The sequence below is a fragment of the Gambusia affinis genome, linkage group LG24 (assembly GCF_019740435.1).
Source record: "Gambusia affinis linkage group LG24, SWU_Gaff_1.0, whole genome shotgun sequence".
NCBI classification, from domain to species: Eukaryota; Metazoa; Chordata; class Actinopteri; order Cyprinodontiformes; family Poeciliidae; genus Gambusia; species Gambusia affinis.
This window is the reverse complement of record NC_057891.1, coordinates 5,142,746-5,159,823: the sequence shown is the minus strand read 5'-3', so window position 1 is coordinate 5,159,823 and position 17,078 is coordinate 5,142,746. Positions and strand designations below refer to the sequence as shown.

Here is a 17,078-nt window from a genome sequence, read left to right as displayed (position 1 = left end):
AGCTTTAGCATTGCATTTTCACACTCTTGAGCTTTGTTGACTAAGTTAAAGCTGTATGTTGAGCTAAAGCACTAATCCTAAATAGCGCCCCTCAGGCACACCATGAACTCTCTTGTATGGAGCAGCAGTTGTTGTCATTGCTGTGTATTTGTGCGAGAGATGGAGTATTTGCTTTAGGTTTCCATAGAAATATTGCCTCCTGGGGTGAGCTGGTTGCTGCATCTAAATGGGTGGATTGTATTATGGGCTATATTTACTGTACTAACACACTCGGCAGGCCTTTGCGCCTCTGCCATGCGGATCTCCATGGAGACGACGGAGGGGGAGAAAAGGAAAATAGTCTGAATCCCAAAGTGGAAACCATATAAGACAACCCACATTTATGTGCAAACCATAATAGAGACCAGATTTATTAGCTGATCAGCTTATAACAATGTATCCCTGTAAGAGCTCAATAAATCTTGTCAAAATTTCAGTATGAAAGATGCTATAAAGATTTTAAGGACCCTTATCCCAGGCAAAATATCCATCCACATTTAACCAACCTCTCTGCAGCAGCTGATGTTTGTGAATTGCCAGATCTCCTCTTTGTGAAGAAGTTTTTCTTGGTGACCATACGGACGCCGCCTCCTTCTTCCTGGGCTTTGCTGAGGGAAGCCTGGGCCACCTCCTCTCTGCTCAGATACCTGCAAATAGTGGATTTGCAGGTGTTACAAACTATGACGGCTTATTAGGGCCGTTGTAGATACAAAACAAAAGGAGTAGTAATAAATTTCAGCCAACAAACTCTAAAAGAAAGACTTGGAAATTTCTGAGCGAGAAAAGTCAAAAATTTGCAAGAAAAAATGCAGAAATTTTGATTTTAATCTTAGATATTTTCTAGAAAAATGTGGTAATTTCTGTGTGGTAAATGTTGTGAATCTGGAAGATTTTATTTTTTTGTTTAATTTTGAGGATTTGGAATTTTCTGAGATCTAAAGGTGAACTTTTCAAACTTGGAAAAATGTTAAAAAATTTCGGCTTTACAAACTCAAAAAATTTCCAAATATTTTCTAGAAAATATCTGAGGTTAAACTCAAGTTTTTTCTGATAAATTTTCAACTTCTCTAATTAAGAAATGTCCACGTGTTTTCTAGAAGATCTCTGAGATTAAGCTAAAAACCTCTTGTTTCTACCTTACAAATTTTAAATTTTTGGAGCTCAGAAATTCCCAAGTTTCAACTATGTGACACTTTCTAGCTCCAAATGTCAAAAATTTGTCAGAATGGAAATTGGTCAGCTCTAAAAGTCAACTTTGAGAAAGTTGAAAATTCTTGAAAAAAAATAAAAATCACATTTATTTCTATTAAACATTTGAATTAAGCTCAAAATTCCTTATTTTTCTTCTTGTAAATTGTCAACTTCAGAAATTTCCACGTTTTTTCTAGAAAATCTCTGAGATTAATCTAAAAATTTCTGCATTTTTTCCTAGCAAACTTAACATTTTTGGAGCTCAAAAATTTCCAAATAGAAAAAACGTGGAAATTTCTGAGTTTCAAAACTTGAAAATGTGCCTTTAATTTAATATATTATAAGTAAATGAAATGTAGAAATTTTCTGATCTCGTAAAGTCTAAACTTTTTGACGTTTGGAGTCAAAATACCTGAGATTAATCTAAAAATTCTTGAGATTTTTTCTCACAAATATTTTTACTTAAGTTTTTTCTAGAAATTGTCTCAGATTAATCTAAAAATCTCAGAGTTTTTTCTCAAAAATATATATTTTCCACCTACAATGTCCCTAATACACCGCCATACATAACAGGTTGATGATGACAGCTGACTCAGAAGCATTGGGGAGTAGTTGAAGAGAAATGAACACCTAAACCGTCTCTGGCCTGCAATAGCTCTAGTTACATATGATTGGACATTTTAGTCATCCTCTCTGGTCTGCAATAATTTCGCAACAAATACTACATAAGAGGTAAAACTCAAACTCATTACCTCAGAGGCACCAAACGGTGCTTAAATGCTCAGATTTTCCCTTCTATTTCTTATTTTCTATTCCATCTGAGCACATACATTCTGTTTGTCTTCCTCCCTTGCGAATCCCATTACTATTGCTGCTGCTGAAATCTAATTTCCCCACAGGAATCGTCAATCATCTAATCTAATCCCTCTCTCCCTCCACGGGTTCTCGTGGCCCTTGTAATACAGATGCCAGGCATGAAAGCTGAAATTGCCCACAACTTTACACGCCAATCTGGCAGAATTAAAATGACCCCGGCGTGTCAGAGTTGAGACAAAATACCGCGGCAGAATAAAGGTTCCAAGATGTTTGCTCTGGACAGGAGAAAATTGTAGTGGTCTTGAGAGAAAAGTGACCAATCAAAAATATCCAGAACAAACATTAGGGGTCTCCACAGAGGGATGATACAACCCCTCGAACGGTCTCCACAGAGCAATTATCTGTCCTCTCTTCTATGAGCTCTGCAGAAGCTCAGCGGCGAGCTATTTCTGCTCCTTCTGCAGGCGAGTACAAATACAATGACAAAATACCCTTTTGTTTCACCACCTACGTACTAAAACTGTTCTGTCAAAGCCTTTGTCTGGCCAAAACATGTTGACACTTTGTAAAGAAAAACTACCTACTTTTCTCTAATTATAATAAAAATGCAATTAAACAAATATACTAAGATCTCAATCTTAGAAGATGTATATTGTAAGGTTTTGCTTTGGTAGTAACATGTTTGTTAGGCTAATATTCACTATACTCCACCAGAACTGATTGATTTCTCATTTGGTTATCAATATTAATCCTAATATTATTATTATTTTTTTTATCATTTGACAATTTGTATGGTTTTATGTTTGTTGTTCTGTTTTTAACCTCTGAAACAAACTTTGTGTTCTACTTAGCCATAAAGAAAAAGGGCTCTATAAATAATAATTTGTGAATTTTAATGTCCGATTTAATTCAGCAGGTGTTGATTCTAGATTTTTACATAGATCAGAGTAAAAAAATACCAGTAAATAAATACCACACATATTTTAACTGTAATTGTTCCCTGTTCTAGTGTTTTCTATGATAAAATCATTATGAAATCAGTAACAAAAATTACATTAAACATGTTGATCAATATACTAATTAAAGGCAACTCTTAATAGAAAAGAATATTAATATTTTAATGGAACTCTGAGTTTCGGTTGTTATGTGGTTTTCTGGAAGTTTGTTCCAGATTTGTGGCATATAGAAGCTGAATGTTGCAGCTCCATGTTTGGTTCTGTTTCTGTGGATGGAAAACAGAACCAGAACCATGCTATATTATTTTAGCAGATGCAGGAACATGTGCTGCTTTTCTGTTTAAAAGAAGATCACAATCACACCCGGTATACATCATCAGGGTTTCTCCCGGGGTTTTCAAAGCCTGGCGGCCCACCAGGCTAATCATTGTTAATTTACTTAAGCATTTTTTAAATGTTTGCATTTTTTAAGACTTTATTGTTGGTGATCAGGTATTAGTTTTACAATCTTTAAATAACACATGACTATCAAGTGATATTTTCAAATTTCTAGATGCACAAATGAGCGTTATCACAGCTCCTTCCTCCCTTTTAGACTGTATAACCAGTGCTTATCATACCAAACTCAATATGTCTTTACATGCCTGCTGTTATTTGCATAATTTTTCCTGCGTTGTTGTTTTTATGCACAAATACACTTGAACATAATAACAAAATCTATTGTAGATACTTTTCTTAGCTTCTGTACACCAGAATGTCCCAACTGAGAGACAATAAAGGTTATTTCTATTCCAATTTGTGTAACAAAAACTCATAGCAGTTAAATGTAAAAAAAAAAAAAAACAAAAAAAACAAAAGGAGAAAGGAGAAAATAACTGGTCACGTTTCAGTGTTAACTGTGTTGTATCAAGCAGAGAAAAATGGATTTATCTGTGAGATCACAAGACAAAAATACAGGTTAAAAAGATGAAGCCAAGAGGCATCTACAGAGTGGTGTCACCATTTTACAGACAATCAACTCTGGTGATGAAGATGTTCACTAATTGCAGAGAGGATCAATAATTAATGTATCTTCCAAGCATTTGTTCTGACACTTGTGTCAATTCTTGGATTTGCTTTGATTAAACTCTAGAGCAGCCAGACTCGCAGTGGCCCTGAAACAGCTGAAACAAAAATCAATGAACAGAACGCCTCTCCGAGAAAACACAGAGAAATATTAATTTAATAATGCCTTAATATGAAAGCAAATTTTCAGCCACAGATGAGATAAATATACTGAGACCGAATGAGTTACTTGCTTTTTCATGTTAATTGGAAGGTGTTGCCACTGTACAAGTCGTTTTTATATTTTTTTCTAACTTGGCCCTGCAGGCTTGGCAGCAACATTTATATGCATTTACACCAACTCCATCTGGCCAGAACGCGTCTTTGGGAGAGATACGGAAAAGAAGAAGAAGAAGAAGAAGAAAAAAAAACACGGCGAAGATGGATGGCAGCAGGCAGAAAGTGGAGGAGAGACACATCAAAGTGGAGAAGTTTCTCTGGAAGCTGTAGGGAGATGAGGAAAAAGGTAAAGCCTTCATCAAACACAAGAGCTTCCTTTGCTTCAAACGGTCCCAGCACAGAGGCGGGATGAAACGAGATACCATATACTAAACTGGAGTCCAACTGCGCTGCTGGGAGAGCGTGGATGTGTGAGTACATTTGCATTTTTCAATGCAGCCAGGAGCCAGGACAGTAATTCTGTATACTGATGTGACTTCTGCCCCTTTCTGATGAATTATACTTTCTGTTATGATTTATACCAGTGAGAAGAGAAAATGCTCTCTAATTTGGAAACTTCCAATTATATTCTATGGAGCTGCAGTGTTTCTGCTACTATTTGGGTTTGAGCTTATTTATTTTATTGTTAAGGAACGTTCCATTGTTTTAATGTTTATAAAAATCAGTCATGTCATAATTTATCAAAACTGATCTGATTATAATTTGACTCAACTTTTAACATTTCTGTTCCCAGAGAAATCCTTAAATCTCCTTGGCAACCATTCAGCTGTACAAAACACAAGCAACGCCTTTGAGACGTTTCTAAGTGTCCATTCCCCCACTCAGCTCCTTCAGACTAGCCAGGAGCAATTAGCAAACACCTGGGGGAATGAAGTGGCTTCATTACAGGAGCCACTTCTCAGTAAAACAAATATTAAAAACATTGTTAAAGCTTTCATAGAGGAGCGACATTGCGATGACGAGATTTTAAAAAGACAGTGACCCAATTTCAAAGCGCTAAATTAGGAAGTGTAATTTCTTTTAAGTAATATTTGATATTTATTGTATTTTTATAACAACTGAAGCCATACTCATAATACTGACCCTTTAAAAAGAGACTTTTACACAAGTTCTTTTAACAATAAGAACCACAAAGAAACAGTTATATGTAGGGAACATGAGCACCAGAGTAAATGCATAAATATTTCCCAAAAAGAACTAATAATATACCCAATATTTTCTTCTATAATTTTGACAGCTAAAGTGATTTAAAGACGTGAAAACCAAACAAAGCAGCTAGACCTGTCACAATAACAAACTTGTTGTGATAAACGATAATATCGTTGTTTTGAGACCATTTTTCAAGTAATATAGTAACAATAATGGCATAATAATGCAAGAACACATTATCAGAGATCAATAAACTTTAAATTCTAATGAACATTTAAACACTGGAACTGGAAGACATTTTAAAAATCCCAAATAAATAAAGAAAGCAACAGAACCAACAAATAAAATGAATTATGAAGTCTATGCGAACCAAATTATCTTTCAAAAAAAGAGATAGTTGAGACCAAAAGCATCACCTGGCAACTTTTATCATCTAGTTTTTGGTAAAAAGATAAATTAAAATGATAATCAAGCAAATGAAAACTATTGAGTTTCTTTTAATTTATCATGTAATTAACTGATATATTGTTTATTATGACTGGCCTACAAGCAGCACAGTCAATTCCCAGCAGTCAACCAGATCATTTGCAGGCGACGTTCCACTGACGGCCGGTTGATGCTCAGCTGCAGGCGCGCCGCTGCAGGGTCATGGCGGCAGTGGGAAGCTGACAGAGCATCAGGCTACGTCCAGGCGGTTCTGCAGGACCCGGCTCAGCTGTGTGAAGTCAAACTAACGAGCTGCTGATTCGCTGTGGCCCAGCTGAAGCCGCCTGATTGATTGCTGCTTTCACAGTACGCACGTTCTGCAGCCTTATTTTCGGCGGTAGACGGGAGATATTCTGAGTTGGTTTTTTGATGTGAAGGAAACAAAGAGTTTCTAATTCACATTAGACATGTGCAGACCAATTATCCTTAATATTAAAAATCCTCAGAGGTGAACTGACTGCATATTAACAATCTACTTAAGCGTATTCGAAAACCACGGATTCATGTTTCTACCCAGGTACACAGAACCAATTAAATACTCTGGAAAGATTGTAATGTTATACCAGCAAAGCTCCTTTCATGATTAGAAACAGATGGGAATCTATGAAGGTCCAATAATGTCACAATTCAATAAACAAATAGATAGTTAAATGGTCAACTAAGTGTATTATTGTTAATTAATTACAGGTTTTATATAATGAAAACAATCCTGTTTCCAAAAATCTTACATAATCATCTCACTATTTAATTATTTCATGGTCTATCGGTTCATAAAAAAGTGGGCGGAGCTTATAGGGGAAAAAAAGTCAATATAATATATCTAAATTTATACAGGTAAACAAATCAGATATTCCGGATATTTAATAAGCCACTGTAACAGCTTTAGCAACCTTGGAAAACTGCAATTCAGGAATTATTGAATTATTAAAAAAGCTAAAAATATATATATCCTTTAAACATAAAATGAGTTCAAATCTTAAAAAATAAATTTGGCATTTTTTAAATTATTCATTTCCTATTTTTTGCTAAGTGTAAAATATATCACTAACGATTTAAGTGTCTAAAGGAGAGGAGAGAATCACCTTAAACTGTCAACAATGCAAAGACAATAAACCCAACAATGGGCTTTACAAACACAGTGTATAGTGAAAAGTGTGAAATCCAGCTGATGTTATTGTTGAAATACTGTGCTGAAAAAAAGAGTAAAGTTTCCCTGTTATATAAAGAACAATCCATCATGTGAAAATGTGTTTAGCTGCTTTGGAAAAGAGTTTGAAATTTGAGTTTCGGCTTGAGATTTCAATGTACATTGGGAAGCTAGTGTTTCCAGCTGGGGGTGTGGAGTCAGAGAGGTGTGGGTTTTTTATTAGGGAAGAAGAAAGTAATAAGTTATGAAACCAGAAGTGTGGGATCAGGCAAGCATGAATCATTCCAGACACCAAAAAATTAGATAACTTGGTCCCAATGGAAGTGTTGTAAATCTGAATATTCTTAAACGTCTTCAGGACATTTAGCAGCTACTAACACAAAGTGTGCAATTGTTTGGTTTTTCAAGATGTACTGTCTTGGTGAGGAGATTAGCTTAACAACAGCTTTTAAGCTTTCTTGCAGTTAAACATGTGAATAAATTTGAATTTATTTTTGTTGTATTTGTATGTCTCTCATAGACCAACACTCTGTGGCCATCAATGTACTTCTGGAAAAACACCGGCTGAATATCTTCCTCTCGTCTTGTTGGCAGAAATATAGTTTATTCAAAAAGATTTAATTCCTGGGTGCAGACTTGGCTTTTGAGTACAACTTGTAAAAACTCAATAAGGTTGAGGTTGGGGTCATGTTGCATTATTATTAACAAAAATACCTTTGACGTTTGTTTGAGATGGTTGTCCTGCTAGCTCACCCAGCTCTATTCAGTTTCCAACATTTGACTCTAACTGTCTAGACAGATTCTAGGAACAAAATAAACAGGTTAGGATGTTAAAAAATACAATAATGAGTGAGGTTGACTACAGTGAGGCTATACTACAGCTGTTTGGCCACAATAACAAGTATTATGGGAGTCAGGGTGAGGCTTAATTTTTGACACAGGAGTTTAAGACTTTTTAAAACCTTTTTTTAAAATGTAAAATGAACTTCTACTACAGGTATGTCAAACTCTAGTCTTCGAAGGTTGTTGTCCAAATGGTTGAACAAACTCCTGAGCATCTAATCAAGATCTAAAGTCCTGCAAATGACCTAAATATTTAATCCAGAAAGCAGAGGCACCAGTTCCTGATGAATAGAGTTTGTTAAAACTTGATCCCAACCATAAACCCAAACATGTTTTGGTACTAGATAAAGCTGCCTAACGTCCAACTCAATCTTGTTGAAAACTTGCAGACTACGCCTGAAATACAAATCCCCATAAGTACGTGGTATTCCTCCCTTTAGGAGTGTGTGTAAACGTTCCATGAAGACGTGTTGTGGTGACTCTGAAAGCAGCAGCGCCTTACAGTGGGCAGGATGCAAACTGGATTAAAACCCTCTCACCTCTCAACATCTTTATAAATCACCACAAGTGGCTCCTGATGAAAACATCCAGAGTGTTGGGAATCCGGGCAAAGTGCATAAAGCGTGAAGTATTTGAAAACTGAACGTCTCGGCGCTGCGAAGGTGAGTAGCGACTGTCCCGCTGAGCCCGAGCTGGAGCTTGATTGGTTCTGATTAGTGAATAAATCAAACAGGTATCAAATCAAGCTGAGCCAATTGCCTCCTACTCGCACCTTGATTAGGTTCATGCACCCAAACGTGCTCCCCAGTCGAGAAACCCTCTCCCTCACATACGCACACACAAACAGGAGTCCACTGTGTAATTGGCAAACTCTCCCTGCCTTTACCCAAGCCAGCTGTAATTAGTGTGCCAGCAACAATGCTTGTTTGTCAAAAAAAAAAAAAAAAACGCACATCTACACACACGCAACACTCATCCCATCCTCCATTATGCCTCAGCTAACACCCTTTGATACACCCACACACACATGGACACACACAGATACTATTCAGGCTTTCCGCAGCGCCTGGGGCAGTTAGTATTTACAAATCGGCTCGTTTCTCTGTGAAATCTAACACCGCGCTTCTTGGTTTTCTGACACTATGTTGGGAACTGATTCATCTCGCCATTTACACAGAGTTAAAATGTCTACCAACAAGAATGTGGCTTGTTAAATCATTCCTTACTGATTTGTTCGTGGGGCAGACGGGGTTCTTGTTCCCTTGATACAGTTCATGGATTTATCTGAGCTCGTGCAGCTGGCCCTTAGTTAGCAAACGGACGCCATTTAAAATGATGGAAGGAGGACACCAATGAACATTTTTGACCATTTTTGTGAGAGAAATGGATCTTACAGGAAGTGCTAAAGATTAATTTAGATTTATCTGGTTGCTAGGAGATGTAGCTCGTTTGTGAAAAGAGGCATTGGCTTACATGAGTACCACATTTTATCATAGTACTTCAATATTACTTGGATTTTACGTGATAGAGAAACACGTGATACAAAATATCTGCAGTGTGGTGGCCAGTGTTTAGTGACTTTCAACACTAAACACTAAAGTGGGCCTGAAGACTAAACACTTTCTGCCTTATGCAGCAGAGAGCTGGAAGGAAGATGAGGAAAAACCCCAAAAAATAATAAAAAAAAATGTATCTAAAACATTTTCAAACATTTTTTCATTATGAAATGTAATTTGTTTTTCAATCAGTACTACAAAATATACGTTAAAATGAGTTATTGAAATGATATGTTTATAAGGCTGCTTTGCTAGCTCAAGATAGCATAGCTAGCAAGCGCAAAATCGACAAGTTTCTGACAAAAAAACAAAAAAACACTGAAGGACCATCAAGCAGCCTTTCTGTGGAATGACACTGCTGCAAAAAAAAAAATCTAAGAACTCATAGCCAATTAAAATAAGCAGGTAGGAGGGAGCAGTTATACTAAACAACTGCTTAGCTTAAATGTTTAGCTTTTATATGAATATGCTAAAATGTATAAGAATAAATAGTGAATAAGTGAGGAAAAACATTCTAAAAGTTGATGTTTCTTTAAATATTTTGTAGCAAAGTTTGTGGGTTTGCAAAAAGTTGTTCCAGTCCAGAAGCTAATGCTGTTTGTGGCCGTGGGGGATCCAGTGTAAAATAAGTCTGGCGGGCTGCCAGGTTTATTAGCGGGGATCTCGCATCCCTTTGTAGCTCTGACTCAAATCTTTTGCAATCTCCAACAAATTTTCCTCCTGCATTAGGCTTTGTTTAGCTCCGACTAGCTACACATCAACTCTGAACTGCTTTCCCTACTGCATGATTCTGCCACTACTGTGCTTTACTCTAAGGATGGCGTGCAGAATTTTGAGCACCTCACAGAATACCTGGATTTACACGGAAACTACAATAAATAAATTCACATTCACTAATAAAATACCTTCTGAATGCAACAGTTAAATTAGACTTTACTTAGGCGTAGCATTTTAAGAGTTTAAGAGAATTTTTTTCACCAAACCAAATCAAATTTAGTGGTTTTAAATGTATAACATGTAGCAAAGTTAAGTATTTGTGACTCCATATTGGTGGAGGAGTGATAGAATCTGACCTGTTGGTGCTGGAGTGGGGACGCTGGTTGGCGGCCAGCTGCTGCAGGCCCAGGGTCGGGCTGTGGAAGAGAAGACCACTGCGTCGCAGCAACTTCTGCTTCATGGCTGCCAGGCCGCTCCACTCCTGAACGAATCTCAGCACCTGCAGGGAAGCGGAGAGAGTTGCGACAACTCACTTTACGCTCAGTTTCAATTTGAAGCTGCTGGAGCCTTCATCTTCATCGCAAATTGATGCCTCGGACGTCGGCAGCTTTTTCTAAAAGCAAAACATTTTCTCATTTTTGAAGCTGCTCCTCGAGCTCAAAACAAACAATTCAAACTGAGACCGTTTTCCAGACAGCCGAACAAAACTCATCAAAGCAAAGGAGAGATGTGTATACTTTTAGCCAAGCGGAGCATTCAAAGAAAATCCAGTGAAAATAAAGCAAATAGGACTCTGGTCAGCAGCGTTAATAGGCAATTCACCAACATATATCACACTTGAGAAGTGTTTATCTTCATGAATGATGCACACTGTCAGAAGATGATATTTTTGGGCTGTTTTTGCAGCTTATGAGGAGCAGTTTAGTAAAAATGTTCATAAAAAACTCGACTTCTTTAAAAGCAGGCCAGTTTGGAAATAAAATGTGACTAATGACAGTTCTTCTGTATCCTTTAACAACATAATTCCACTTTGAAACACTATATTTCAATTCAGAAAAAAAATCCCTTTCCTGATACTTATGAATAGTTTTAAATGACTAATAGATTCAACAAGAAAGAACTGTTCTGTTCTTTCAGCCAAATTTCCACAGTTCTGCTCAGGTCGTGCCTAGAGAGTTTAGCTGAAATATTAGACATTCAAATTGAGTTTTTATAGCAATTTATTTCATGCTCGTATTTTTTTCTTTAATTACAGTGGCTGCAGCAAAACTCACGCAGCACTGCTCCCCTGTCCAAGGCATATCACCGCCCACATTAAACTGTTTGCCTGGTATTGATTGGGAGGGACAATTGGAGGGAAACGGGGCATAAATGATGGGTCAGAGGATGGATGCAACTCACGCCTGGGTTTTACAAAGCAACATAAACAACGCGACAGGTGGGACGTCTGTCAGCAAGCTCTGATAGCGCTGCGGCAGATTCCGGGATTTAATACGCGCGGGGTCGTTTGAGGCGATGATCCGTCTCCTTTAATGACCCTCATAAAACCGTACTTTCTCTTTTTGCTGTTCTCCCCGGCTATGAGGAAGCCGCATCCTCCACCCCGCATTCCTAAACACCAGCATCACCATCCCGCTCAGGGCTCCTGCACAATTTTTATGTCAAAATTTGGGAGTTTTCTTCCCCCCAGAATCAAATCTGCAGAGATCTTAGCGGGTGTTTTAGGTCTTATTTACTACTTTAAATATGGAGTCAAGCAAAAAACAGACTGGGGAGGGAAGAAAAACAGATGGATGAATAAAAAATGATGAACTGATGTACTGATGGATGGATGATCAAACGCAAACAAATGGTTTGATGGAAAGATAGATGAAGGACTGATGGATAAGTGGCAGAATGGATGAACTGATGGACGGAGGGACGGACTGTGTTTTCCTTTTACAAACTTCCAGATCTGGAGCCTACCTAAGTCAAACTTTAGGTAATCCTGTCCGTTTAAGAACCGGACGCCCTTCAGGCCCTGGAGAGAGAGAGAGTGAGTCCAAAGTCCATCCATCTGTCAGGCTTTCAATTCTCTGATCGGAGTTATTATTAGTTTCACTCGGCGCTCACATGCATATATCAGGCAGGTTAATAAGCCCCTTCACTGCCTTGCGTCTCTTTTTTATTTGGACAGTGGAATTAAGAAGAGATCTCCGAAGGACGCCATATGAACTAAATTATCTCTGAAATTTTGGGAATTCCTAAAGCAGCCTGTGATAAAATCAACTTTCTACTCCAATCTGGAGTCGTTGCAGAATTTGATTTCATCGTTAAAGTTCAGGAAAACGACAAGTTTTACTCTAAAGATTAGCTCTAAGTTTAATTTGCTTTTAAATTATTATCCACTGCAATGACAAATTAAGGGGGTCCATCTCTCTGGTGTGAGCACCGCAGCCCACACACCCATCCATGATCTTCAAAAAAAAAGAAACAACACACACTCACACACACTCAATCTCTGTGCCTGGTGGGAAGGGCAGACCTGTATTTGATTTTCCCGGTGCTGGCTGAAGGCCTTGGGCAGGTCGTCCCAGTTGGTTAGCTTGATGTCCAGAGGGATGAAGCTCAAGTTCAACGGCGCTCCGTCCTAAATGACGAGGAGACAGAGACGTTGGTGAAGAATGGTTAGCCAGCAGAGAGTGGGTACTAATATTAGTCATAAACATCGTAAAACCATATAATATACAGGGATGCACTGCTGTGTCCCGTCTCAGGTGCCTCACAATCATCCACAGGTTTTGGTTTGCCTATCCGCGCTCAAGAGCAAAAGTGAAAAATCTTATAAAAACGCTGATTGAAATAATTAAGAGTGCTACTTCCCATTTTGAAACAACTCCTAATCCAACATTGGTAGAAACCACGTCTACAAATCAACAACAAAGTATGACCAAGGTTTCCCCCAGAAAACTTGCTAAGCCCAGCGGTTGGGCACTAGGGCAGTCATTCATCCAGCGTCCTGTCGTCTTTTTCAGTTAAAAAATGTTTAAAGTTGACAGGAAATTTGAAAATATCGCTTGATAATCAAAAACTGGACGATTAAGACCTGAACACCGACAATAAAGTCTTAAAAAATGCAAAGATTTTAAAAGGACCTAAGTAACGAACAATTTACATCAAAACACACGTCTATCAATACTAAAATATGCAAAAATGTAGTGAAATAAATCAATACGTACAACTAAAAGTAGGCTCAAAAAACAGTTATTCACTCCTCCGACTGAAAAGCCCAAATTGTCACTCTGTAATTAGAAACCCAATATCCAGAGTTGCAGAGTTCACATGCAATTAGGTTCATTATGTACCCTGTCTCAGTTTGCACTAAAACTTTGGTATCTTTAGCCAAGCAATCAGATTTCTAATTACTAACTCACAAAACTTGAATCCAATTACATTCAAGTTCTCTAATCCGGCCACACTTTATTCTTTATTGGTTTCCATGGTGATTCCTGTGGTAGCCAAGCAGCTCGTTAGCGTTCTCAGTTGTTTTCTCTCTTTTTTTATGACGCACGTTTGAAGACGGTGCTTCTTCTGTGACACTTTGCATGCATTAGCATCAATAATAGGCAGAAAAACATGCATATACCAGTAAGACCGTACCTTCCTGTAATTATAGGTAATCACACTGCAGCGGTCTGGTGGTAACAATATAATCATTGGGGAGAAAAAAATAACCCAAGTAAAAAACATTTTCCCAGTTATTACGGTTTCATTAGCTCTAACTACAGTCAATTTGAAGCCTGGGAAGCCACTTACCCTCAGAATTAACTCCAATCAACCAATAGCCACTGTGCCACACACTGGGCTCATCGTTGACCACTGAAATGCCACATTGTGAAGCCACTTCAGGGCCGGAGAAGAAAGGAAAAAGGATAAAGTCTAAAGGTTAATACCTGGCAACCGCCGACACAGGGATTTGGAGATGTATATCAACATTAGGAAGTCTTTCCTGAGCTGCGGCGGTCTTTCTCAGAGCCTCTTGTGTTTATTTGGATTATGGGAAAATAAATATCATGGAGAGTCAGGGGAACGGTGCAGCTGATTGTGCTGTAACAGCATGGAGCAGGATTAGAGCTAGATGTTGGAGGAAAAAGAGCGTCTCTATCTTCACTAACAAGCAAAGAAGGAGCAAACAGTTTCAGACATTTACCCGCTCTTCATCACCGTCTTTCAATAGAGTATTCCCAACCTTATTATCTACTTACTTTAAGTAAAGGTTAACTTTGTAACAAACCAGTTCACAAAGTCTCCATAACAACGGATTGTTTCAGAGTGATGCTCGGAAAAAGACTTGAACATGTGGAGAGTGCCAAATTCCTCCAGGGCTTTAACTAGAACCACATGCTTTGGTCAAATGAGATTAAATCTGAGCTTTTTGGAAACAAGCACTCCAGGTGTAACAAAAGAAAAGCATCTGGGTTTCATGTTACTCCTCCAAAAGCCATAGGAACTGTAAAGTGCTTGGCATCATGTCAAGACATTTAAAATAAAATCGGAAGGGTCTTTGAGCATCAAAATGATCCTAAACAACTAAAAAACAGACGAGTTAGATTCAGAATCCAACATTTCCTAAGTGTATAGAAACTATAAAAAAGCTGTGGACTGAAGTAAAACGAAGCGAGCAGGAGGGATTGCTGCAAAGTCAATGACTCAATGAAGTTGCCTGGGATTTTTTACACAGAAATATGTTTCTTTTGTTGGCATAGTACTAGCTGAATTGGGACTTATGTCCTAGTATGTATTTTTTTCTGTAATTTTGACTTGTGTCAAAAACATTACCAAAAACATAAATAAATAAACCTGAAGACAATTGACTGAATCTTTTCTATCCGAATGTGTTAGAACAGCCTAGTCAAAGTTCAGACCCCAAAAAAACAAATGAGAATCTTTGGAAAGGCTTGAAAATTGATGCTCACAGATGCAAAAATTTTTCATTTTTCATTTTCTACTTCCCGGTTACACTCTACTTTGTCTAAAAAACCCACTAAAATACATTAAAGTTTTAAAATAATTCACAGGGAACGGGTAGTTTCTCATCCTAGACGTAAAGCAAATGGCAACAGTTACCATTTCACCAGTGGAAAATGGACATAAAACACTTAATCCACCCGATATTTTTCCTCCAAGCCCGTCTGACAAATCTTCATCTGATTTTACACTCAACAATGCCCCTGAGTGAATTAGACGCCTGGCCCGGGATTATCCCAAAGTGACAGTTTTGCAGCCAAAATTCCACTAGTTTATCATTTAAACGACAACGGGGGACATTTATCTCAATGGCTTATCGCCTCCGCCTCACATACATGACACTTGTCTATTGCCGCCGGAGAAATGTTCCTCAGTTCGGCGCTTTGGTCCGCTCTATTTAAAACCCTCTCGTCTCTTATCTGCTGGAGCGGGGAAGGAGCTCGAGCCCTCATGAATGAAACAAAAGGCCGTTAAGTATCACAACGCGATCGATGCCGAGGTCTGTTGGCAAGTGTCACTCGGATAGGGTGCCAAGAATGCACAGGACTGCAATTAGAGTCTCGCTTGGATAAAACTGCGGCTTGTATTAATCTGATGAGTGGAGGGAGGCAGCAGAAGGTTCAATTATGAGAACATTTGACTTGATGATCAAATGAAAGCCAAAATATCTGCAGATGATTGCTGCGTTTAGCTGCTTCTTCAAGGTAAGCAGCAAATGCTTTGCTAAGGACTCTTTACTCAGCAGTTTTAAAAGGAGATTGTCAGACAAGTTTCTTCAATCTGTATTTAATTTAACTATAATTTAATCTTTTTGAGGGGTCAAATCAAGGGTTCCCCCAGAAAATTTGCTAAGCTAGAAAAGGTTTAAAGTTGACAGAAAATTTTAAAATATCACCTGATAATCGTGTTATTGAAAGATTGGAAGATTAACATCTGAACACCAACTATAAAGCCTTAAAAAATGCAAACATTTTACAGAGACTTAAATAAATAAGCAATGCTAAGCATGGTGGGGACACAAGTAAAGCCTGGTGGCCCGACAGGCTCATAAAACTCTGGAGGAAGCCCTGTAAATACAACTTTTAATGATTTATATTTGACTGGGTGTCATTAGATAGCTTTAAAACCACCTACAACAGCAATAATATGATCTAACTTTCTTCTACGTAACCGCTTTGGGCTGTCAAATTGCTACAAATAAATTTTCTGACTCTACTAAGGATCCTTGGAGTTTGAAGTCACTTTATGACGCGCATCTCTTTAAAATTGGATTAAAAGTCCTGTTGTTGACCAATCTCATCCTGTTTTCTGATGGTCACACATTCTCCTCAAGAATCAAGAGTCATTGTCACAACTTATTCTGGTCTTGTCTGTCCAGTTGTTCCAGAAATCTTGTGGTTTCCTGAGATGCGAATCTGCAAACCCACAATGCCACGAAGAATTATTTGCCTTACATGTCAATTCTAAACTTTTCTCTGTTTAATTCCAAGATGGAAACAATGGTGTTCACTGCTGCTCTCATGTTTGATTGTTTTCCAAAGAGTTACACTTTAATCCAGCGAAGACTTTCCCAAAAGTCTTCCCCAATGTGAGAAGAGTCAGCTGTGGTTTTTGCCTTGAAACCTTCTATTAGGGGTCATGGCTGCCTAGTTTTAACATTACAGTTGAACTTTGACCTTACACCAGAGTGATTTAGATGTTCTTGACCTCATGGATGAGTCATGAATATGCTCTTGCAGTAAGTTAATTCTTATAAATAGTGATTATACCCTCGGAGTCCTTAATACCAAAATGATTTAAAATAATTCAAGATACCATTGGCTGTTTATAGCCGAGGTGATATGTGTTAAGCAGACAAAATCCTGTATTCAAAACTGCTGGGCTGCT

General features: G+C 38.0%; 1 protein-coding gene across 2 annotated transcripts in view; it reads right to left on the bottom strand.

The window, feature by feature from the left end:
* zranb3 (zinc finger, RAN-binding domain containing 3) overlaps positions 1-17,078 on the bottom strand; it is a 75,803-nt gene that overhangs the window by 9,389 nt on the left and 49,336 nt on the right. For both annotated transcript variants that reach the window (XM_044109960.1, XM_044109962.1), the window contains exons 16-18: positions 12,709-12,813; positions 10,541-10,683; positions 546-686 (exon numbers count right to left, since the gene is read on the bottom strand). In XM_044109960.1, the coding sequence (XP_043965895.1) occupies positions 546-686; positions 10,541-10,683; positions 12,709-12,813 (389 nt within the window). The remainder of the gene's footprint in view (positions 1-545; positions 687-10,540; positions 10,684-12,708; positions 12,814-17,078) is intronic.